The sequence below is a fragment of the Pelophylax lessonae genome, assembly GCF_965119305.1.
Source record: "Pelophylax lessonae genome assembly, chromosome: 7".
Classification (NCBI taxonomy): Eukaryota; Metazoa; Chordata; class Amphibia; order Anura; family Ranidae; genus Pelophylax; species Pelophylax lessonae.
The window spans coordinates 582459-591758 of NC_138774.1; the positions used below are offsets into that span (position 1 = coordinate 582459).

General features: G+C 56.9%; 1 protein-coding gene across 2 annotated transcripts in view; it reads right to left on the reverse strand.

The window, feature by feature from the left end:
• Positions 1–7972, reverse strand: part of BRWD3 (bromodomain and WD repeat domain containing 3) — a 100080-nt gene extending 92108 nt beyond the window's left edge. For both annotated transcript variants that reach the window (XM_082263367.1, XM_082263366.1), the window contains exons 1-6: positions 7881–7972; positions 7741–7799; positions 6128–6157; positions 5992–6051; positions 2000–2150; positions 327–425 (exon numbers count right to left, since the gene is read on the reverse strand). In XM_082263367.1, the coding sequence (XP_082119493.1) occupies positions 327–425; positions 2000–2150; positions 5992–6051; positions 6128–6157; positions 7741–7799; positions 7881–7890 (409 nt within the window). In that variant the 5' untranslated portion in view covers positions 7891–7972. The remainder of the gene's footprint in view (positions 1–326; positions 426–1999; positions 2151–5991; positions 6052–6127; positions 6158–7740; positions 7800–7880) is intronic.
• Between the last annotated feature and the right edge of the window lie 1328 nt (positions 7973–9300).

The following is a 9300-nucleotide window of genomic DNA, read 5'->3' on the forward strand; positions in this document are numbered from 1 at the left end:
ATTGTGTACAGAAATATAATTAACATATCTAAGGAACAACCAACACAAACAGTATTCTACTTTTCCCACTAGCAACCAATAGATGACAGTGATTTAATTAACTTGAGCTTATTAACTAGCAGACTTGTCGTCATCGAGCTCATGAAGTACAATACACATTATTATAAGTGTAAACCCATCCCCACTGTAGACAATAGGCGAGTTAATTCACACAATCAACAATGTGTGGAAGACTGATGATATTGGCATCTGCTATGAGTCTGACTATGCGGAGCCGTCCCCTCCACAAGCCTCTGTCCTGAGTGAGTGTGTGCAGTGTGACTTACCGACATTGAGCTGTCTTCCGTAGTTGGAGGGGAGTTCCGGGGGTCGGCCCCTGTGTAGAGCTGCGTATGTGGAGGGTTTCCATGGTGCGTTCCTGCAGTCTGTATGGACAGAAAAGCACACCATTTATGAGGAACTGAAAGTCCATTAAAGGCCGGACTGCTGCTATCATAACAAACTGCACTATAGGGGTGAGATTTCCTGCAGTAGTTTGTGTCTCTGCCCCTCTCACAATGGGGAGATTTCCTGCAGTAGTTTGTGTCTCTGCCCCTCCCACAATGGGGAGATTTTCCTGCAGTAGTTTGTGTCTCTGCCCTCCCATAATGGGCAGGCTTCCTGCAGTAGTTTGTGTCTCTGCCCCTCCCACTAGGGTGAGACTTCCTGCAGTAGTTTGTGTCTCTGCCCCTCCCACAATGGGGAGACTTCCTGTAGTAGTTTGTGTCTCTGCCCCTCCCACATTGCGGAGACTTCCTGTAGTTGTTTGTGTCTCGGCCCCTCCCACTATGGTGAGACTTCCTGCAGTAGTTTGTGTCTCTGCCCCTCCCACTAGGGTGAGACTTCCTGCAGTAGTTTGTGTCTCTGCCCCTCCCACAATGGGGAGACTTCCTGTAGTAGTTTGTGTCTCTGCCCCTCCCACTATGGTGAGACTTCCTGTAGTAGTTTGTGTCTCTGCCCCTCCCACTATGGGGAGACTTCCTGTAGTAGTTGGTGTCTCTGCCCCTCCCACATTGCGGAGACTTCCTGTAGTTGTTTGTGTCTCGTCCCCTCCCACTATGGTGAGACTTCCTGTAGTAGTTTGTGTCTATGCCCCTCCCACTATGGGGAGACTTCCTGTAGTAGTTTGTGTCTCTGCCCCTCCCACTATGGGGAGATTTCCTGTAGTAGTTGGTGTCTCTGCCCCTCCCACATTGTGGAGACTTCCTGTAGTAGTTTGTGTCTCTGCCCCTCCCACTATGGTGAGACTTCCTGTAGTAGTTTGTGTCTCTGCCCCTCCCACATTGCGGAGACTTCCTGTAGTAGTTTGTGTCTCTGCCCCTCCCACTATGGTGAGACTTCCTGTAGTAGTTTGTGTCTATGCCCCTCCCACTATGGGGAGACTTCCTGTAGTAGTTTGTGTCTATGCCCCTCCCACTATGGGGAGACTTCCTGTAGTAGTTTGTGTCTCTGCCCCTCCCACTATGGGGAGACTTCCTGTAGTAGTTTGTGTCTCTGCCCCTCCCACTATGGGGAGATTTCCTGTAGTAGTTGGTGTCTCTGCCCCTCCCACATTGTGGAGACTTCCTGTAGTAGTTTGTGTCTCTGCCCCTCCCACTATGGTGAGACTTCCTGTAGTAGTTTGTGTCTATGCCCCTCCCACTATGGGGAGACTTCCTGTAGTAGTTTGTGTCTATGCCCCTCCCACTATGGGAGACTTCCTGTAGTAGTTTGTGTCTCTGCCCCTCCCACATTGCGGAGACTTCCTGTAGTAGTTTGTGTCTATGACCCTCCCACTATGGGGAGACTTCCTGTAGTAGTTTGTGTCTATGCCCCTCCCACTATGGGAGACTTCCTGTAGTAGTTTGTGTCTATGCCCCTCCCACTATAGGAGACTTCCTGTAGTAGTTTGTGTCTCTGCCCCTCCCACTATAGGAGACTTCCTGTAGTAGTTTGTGTCTCTGCCCCTCCCATTAGTTACCTTTCGCTCTGCGCAGTAAGGATTGTTTCCCCACTCCCAGGAGGCTCTGCACGCCGGGAACGCTCTGCGGGATCTCCTGGTCTAGGATTGGTCCGATCCGCTCACAGATCTTCAGCAGGTAGTTGGAAGGGATATGGGAATTGGCCGCCACCTGAAAGGAGAATAGAGGATTAGAGAGGTCATGTGACATCCACAGCAACCCCTCCCCCCCCAGAGAGGGACCCCTCTACAGGGGAACAGGAAATATACCGCCGCCTCCTCCTACCCACAATGCTTTACTTTCAGACATTTCAAATCAGAGCTCTCCTCTATTACATCACTCCGGCCCCTGAGTAACCCTATTCAATGCAGGAAAAGGGGAGGGGCCTCTACACCCAAGGGAAAAGGGGGGGGCCTCTACACCCAAGGGAAAAGGGGGGCGGCCTCTACACCCAAGGGAAAAGGGGGGGGGCCTCTACACCCAAGGGAAAAGGGGGGGGCCTCTACACCCAGAGGAAACGAGGAGGGGCCTCTACACCCAGAGGAAACGAGGAGGGGCCTCTACACCCAGAGGGAACGGGGAGGGGCCTCAACACCCAGAGGGAACGGGGAGGGGCCTCAACACCCAGAGGGAACGGGGAGGGGCCTCAACACCCAGAGGGAACGGGGAGGGGCCTCAACACCCAGAGGGAACGGGGAGGGGCCTCAACACCCAGAGGGAACGGGGAGGGGCCTCAACACCCAGAGGGAACGGGGAGGGGCCTCAACACCCAGAGGGAAGGGGGAGGGCCTCAACACCCAGAGGGAAGGGGGGGGCTCTACACCCAGAGGGAAGGGGGGGGCCTCAACACCCAGAGGGAAGGGGGGGGCCTCAACACCCAGAGGGAAGGGGGGGCCTCTACACCGAGAGGGAAGGGGGGGCCTCTACACCGAGAGGGAAGGGGGGGGGGCCTCTACACCGAGAGGGAAGGGGGGGCCTCTACACCGAGAGGGAAGGGGGGGGGCCTCTACACCGAGAGGGAAGGGGGGGGGCCTCTACACCGAGAGGGAAGGGGGGGGGCCTCTACACCGAGAGGGAAGGGGGGGGGCCTCTACACCGAGAGGGAAGGGGGGGGGCCTCTACACCGAGAGGGAAGGGGGGGGGCCTCTACACCGAGAGGGAAGGGGGGGGGCCTCTACACCGAGAGGGAAGGGGGGGGGCCTCTACACCGAGAGGGAAGGGGGGGGGCCTCTACACCGAGAGGGAAGGGGGGGGCCTCTACACCGAGAGGGAAGGGGGGGGGCCTCTACACCGAGAGGGAAGGGGGGGGGCCTCTACACCGAGAGGGAAGGGGGGGGGCCTCTACACCGAGAGGGAAGGGGGGGGCCTCTACACCGAGAGGGAAGGGGGGACCTCTACACCGAGAGGGAAGGGGGGGCCTCTACACCGAGAGGGAAGGGGGGGGCCTCTACACCGAGAGGGAAGGGGGGGGCCTCTACACCGAGAGGGAAGGGGGGGCCTCTACACCGAGAGGGAAGGGGGGGCCTCAACACCGAGAGGGAAGGGGGGGGGCCTCAACACCGAGAGGGAAGGGGGGGGCCTCAACGTTGAGGAAGGGGGGCCCCTCTACACCAAGGAAGAGCGGAGGGGCCTGCACACCAAGGAAGGGGGGAGGGGCCTGCACACCAAGGAAGGGGCCTGCACACCAAGGAAGGGGGGAGGGGCCTGCACACCAAGGAAGGGGGAGGGGCCTGAGCACCAAGGAAGGGGGAGGGGCCTGAGCACCAAGGAAGGGGGAGGGGCCTGCACACCAAGGAAGGGGGAGGGGCCTGCACACCAAGGAAGGGGGAGGGGCCTGCACACCAAGGAAGGGGGGAGGGGCCTGCACACCAAGGAAGGGGGGAGGGGCCTGCACATTGTGGGAGGGAGGAGCAGCCCGCATACTGTGGGAGGGGCCTGCACAGGGTGGCAGAATGGAGGGGGAGGAGCCTGCACAGGGTGGCAGAGATGGAGGGGGAGGAGCCTGTACAGTGTGCAAGGATGGAGGAGAGGAATAGGAGGACTTTATACTTATGGGGGGGCGGAGAGAGTAACCTATGGAGGAGTTCCCTTACCTGGCTGTACACCTATAGGGGGTTTAGGACACATGGGGGGGAGGGGGAGTAACTAACAATGGAACACACAGGATCTGGTGCAGCTCTGCATGGCAGCCAATCAGCTTCCAGGTTTTATTGGCATGGCTTTATTGAAGAAGCTGAAGTGAGAATCTGATTGGCTGCCATGCAGAGCTGGGAATTGGGTATATTTGGTGAAGACTGCTCTGAGCTGCGTGCCATCCACCCCTCTGTGATGTGCAGAGCGCCCCCCACAGACACATTGTAATATCTCTGACTGATGGAATGAATCCCGGGACTCCCAGCCCTCCTGAGGACGCCACATGCAGCGAAACGCGTTGGGTCCTTTCTGCAAGCATGCCAGACGTAGAACCTCCGGACAGTGAAAGTGATCGTACCTTCTATGTGATCTATTAGGGATAGAGGTGTGTTCTACCACAGGGGATCTATAGATCACACACCCTTCCCCCATCACAGGGGATCTATAGATCACATCCCACCCTCCTCCCATCACAGGGGATCTATAGATCACACTCCCTCCCCCCATCACAGGGGATCTATAGATCACACTCCCTCCCCCATCACAGGGGATCTATAGATCACACTCCCCTCCCCCATCACAGGGGATCTATAGATCACACTCCCCTCCCCCATCACAGGGGATCTATAGATCACACTCCCTCTCCCATCACTGGGGATCTATAGATCAAACTCTCTCCCCCATCACAGGAGATCTATGGATCAGACTCCCTCCCCCATCACAGGGGATCTATAGATAACACTCCCTCCCCCATCAAAGGGGATCTATAGATCACACTCCCTCCCCATCACAGTGGATCTATAGATCACACTCCCTCCCCCATCACAGGGGATCTATAGATTACACACCCCTCCCCCATCACAGGGGATCTATAGATCACACTCCCCTCCCCGTCACAGGGGATCTATAGATCACACTCCCTCTACCATCACTGGGGATCTATAGATCACACTCCCCTCCCCCACCACAGGGGATCAATAGATCACACTCCCTCTCCCATCACAGGGGATCTATAGATCACACTCCCCATCACAGGGGATCTATAGATCACACTCCCTCCCCGTCACAGGGGATCTATAGATCACACTCCCCCTCCCCCATCACAGGGGATCTATAGATCACACCCCACTCCCCATGACAGGGGATCTATAGATCACACTGCCCTCCCCATCACAGGGGATCTATAGATCACACTCCCCTCCCCATCACAGCGGATCTATAGATCACACTCCCTCCCCCATCACAGGGGATCTATAGATTACACACCCCTCCCCATCACAGGGGATCTATAGATCACACTCCCTCCCCCATCACAGTGGATCTATAGATCACACTCCCCTCCCCATCACAGCGGATCTATAGATCACACTCCCTCCCCCCATCACAGTGACTCTATAGATCACACTCCCTCCCCATCACAGGGGATCTATAGATCACACTCCCTCCCCCATCACAGCGGATCTATAGATCACACTCCCTCCCCCCATCACAGTGACTCTATAGATCACACTCCCTCCCCATCACAGGGGATCTATAGATCACACTCCCTCCCCCATCACAGGGGATCTATAGATCACACTCCCTCCCCCATCACAGGGGATCTATAGATCACACTCCCTCCCCCATCACAGGGGATCTATAGATCACACTCCCTCCCCCATCACAGGGGATCTATAGATCACACTCCCTCCCCATCACAGGGGATCTATAGATCACACTCCCTCCCCCATCACAGGGGATCTATAGATCACACTCCCTCCCCCATCACAGGGGATCTATAGATCACACTCCCTCCCCCCATCACAGGGGATCTATAGATCACACTCCCTCCCCCCATCACAGGGGATCTATAGATCAGACATTCCCCTCCCCCACTCACCAGATCCAAGTACGTCCTCCTATGGCGACACCCCTGCCAGTCCAGTCGCTCCGGGATGAGCTGTGGGGGAGGGGCAGATAGTGAGGTCAGAGGTCACATTACCCCCCAACCCCCAGAAATGACCCCCCGACCTTACCTGGTGTTCCTCCAACTCCTCCGACAGAGCCTGCAATGAGAGGAGAGTCAGGGGAGGGGCATGACAGGGGGAGGGGCATCACCCCGAGAGACAACCCCTCCCCCGAGGAGAGGACAGAGACCCCCCTCCCCCGAGGAGAGGAAAGACATGACAGAGAGACACCCCTCCCCCGAGGAGAGGACAGACATGACAGCAGAGACCCCCCTCCCCAGAGGAGAGGACAGACATGACCGAGACCCCACCCCTCCCCCGAGGAGAGGACAGACATGACAGAGACCCCCCCCTACCCCGAGGAGAGGACAGACATGACAGAGACCCCCCTCCCCCGAGGAGAGGACAGAGACCCCTCCCCCGAGGAGAGGACAGACATGACAGAGAGACACCCCTCCCCCGAGGAGAGGACAGAGACCCCCCTCCCCCGAGGAGAGGACAGACATGACAGAGAGACACCCCTCCCCCGAGGAGAGGACAGACATGACAGAGACCCCTCCCCCGAGGAGAGGACAGACATGACAGAGACCCCACCCCTCCCCCGAGGAGAGGACAGACATGACAGAGAGACCCCCCCTCCCCCGAGGAGAGGGCAGACATGACAGAGACCCCCCTCCCCCGAGGAGAGGGCAGACATGACAGAGACCCCCCTCCCCCGAGGAGAGGACAGACATGACAGAGAGACACCCCTCCCCCGAGGAGAGGACAGACATGACAGCAGAGACCCCCCCTCCCCCGAGGAAAGGACAGACATGACAGAGAGACACCCCTCCCCCGAGGAGAGGACAGAGACCCCCCTCCCCCGAGGAAAGGACAGACATGACAGCAGAGACCCCCCTCCCCCGAGGAAAGGACAGACATGACAGAGACCCCACCCCTCCCCCGAGGAGAGGACAGACATGACAGAGAGACCCGCCCCCCTCCCCCGAGGAGAGGACAGAGACCCCCCCTCCCCCGAGGAGAGGACAGACATGACAGAGACCCCACCCCTCCCCCGAGGAGAGGACAGACATGACAGAGACCCCTCCCCCGAGGAGAGGACAGACATGACAGAGACCCCACCCCTCCCCCGAGGAGAGGACAAACATGACAGAGAGACCCGCCCCCCCCCGAGGAAAGGACAGACATGACAGAGACCCCACCCCTCCCCCGAGGAGAGGACAGACATGACAGAGAGACCCGCCCCCCTCCCCCGAGGAGAGGACAGAGACCCCCCCCTCCCCCGAGGAGAGGACAGAGACCCCCCCTCCCCCGAGGAGAGGACAGAGACCCCCCCTCCCCCGAGGAGAGGACAGAGACCCCCCTCCCCCGAGGAGAGGACAGACATGACAGAGAGACCCCCCCTCCCCCGAGGAAAGATACCCCCTGGGGGGCAGAAAATTGAGGAGGAGCTCCTCAGGGGTGTATCTTTCCCTAGGGATGGGGGAGGGGTCTGTAAATGATTTGCCCCTCAGGGGGGTATTTATACATAGAGATTGGGGGAGGGGACAGTTACCCCCCTGAGGGGTAAATAAAGGTGGGGGGAGGAGTCTGTTATTAATCTGCCCCAGAGTTGGGGGAGGGGAGAGTTACCCCCTGAGGGGCGGATAGTGGCAGCCCCTCCCCCGGTAGTCGGTCGGTACCTGGGCCGCTCTCCGGCACGGTCCGCTCTGCAGGAATCGGGCGATCAGGAAGTAGAGCTCTGTGTGGGGAGAGATCGGTGGAATCAGATCGGTGAGGGACACCGCACACCCCCCTCCCCCTCCCGGTACCGGGCACTCACCCTCTTCCATGGCTCCTCCTCCTCCCGGGCCCCCCCCGCTCACCGCATCTCCAACCCGGCCCGAGACAACAGCGCTGCACTTCCGGCCTCCCTCCACCTGGGGGCGCTCCGAGCCTACAGCGACCCTCACCGCTGACCAATGGCAGGAGAAGGGAGGGGCTTCGTTATAATCAATGTAATGCTGAGCCACTGCGCTCCTCCCACCGCCAGGGGTCGCTCCGCCCGTCTTCCGCTAGACTGAATGATTTCTATCAGATGACTGGTATGGGAAGCGCCGTGGAACGCATGTTGGAACGCAAAGCGCATGCGCAGTAAGAATGTTTTGATTGGAACGTCACTTCCGTTACACAATCCGATGGGTGCGGAAATCTGATAGAACACGGCCTTCCCTGTGCTACTGCGCATGCGTTAGAGATGCCGGTGTTCTTAAAGGGCCCGCTATTATGTGAACAGATGTCATGGGGGGAGGGGAGGTGTCCTTCCGTCTGTCAGCCGGCGCCCCATCCCCCCCCCCAAGCGTGTACAATACTAATCCCAGCGGCCGGTCATTGGCTGTGAATTGCTGAGGGCGGGGCCTAATCACACAAATGTTCTTTCATGACCCCGTCACCATCCAATCACATTTCCTGCCGGTTGTCAGGGGCAACGCCTCCTCACTACATCCCTCCCCCTTCTGTCAGTGATGGGAGGAGCCTGCGTACAGGTGATGATGTTCCCATGGCAACCACACCGACCTCTGAGGAGATTCACAACCGGTTACCCCCGGCAACAACCAAATCCACCAATCACCGATCAATATCCTCCTCATCCAATCACAATCCTCCAATAATCAATCAATAAAATTCCTCCAATAATATTCTCCCAATAATTTTCCTCCAATAATCAATCAATAATATTCCCCTAATAAAATTCCCCCAATAATATTCCCCCAAAAATATTCCCCCAAAAATATTCCTCCAATAATATTCCCCCAATAATATTCCTCCAATCATCTCCCAATAATATTCCTGCCAATAATATTCCCCCAATAATATTCCCCCAATAATATTCCTCCAATAATATTCCCCCAATAATATTCCTCCAATAATATTCCTCCAATAATATTCTACCAAAAATATTAATTTAATTATATTAATGATTTAATCAAGGTTTGATAAATTCCCCCCATGTTTGAGTGACCCCCAATCTATATCTGGATGTTCTCTGCACTGGGGGGGGTCTCAAAGGAAGACGCCCTGTTTGGTCGGTGCACAGCGCACCGCTGATAAGTGACCACAAGATGGCAGCAGCGCTCCATGTCTTGTGCTGCACTGAGATCCTGTAACAATTTGCAACATCTCTGAGCTGAGAAATCACTTTGTATCCATTTTATATCCAATAACTGACACCCGATACCTGACACCCGACACCCATCACCTGA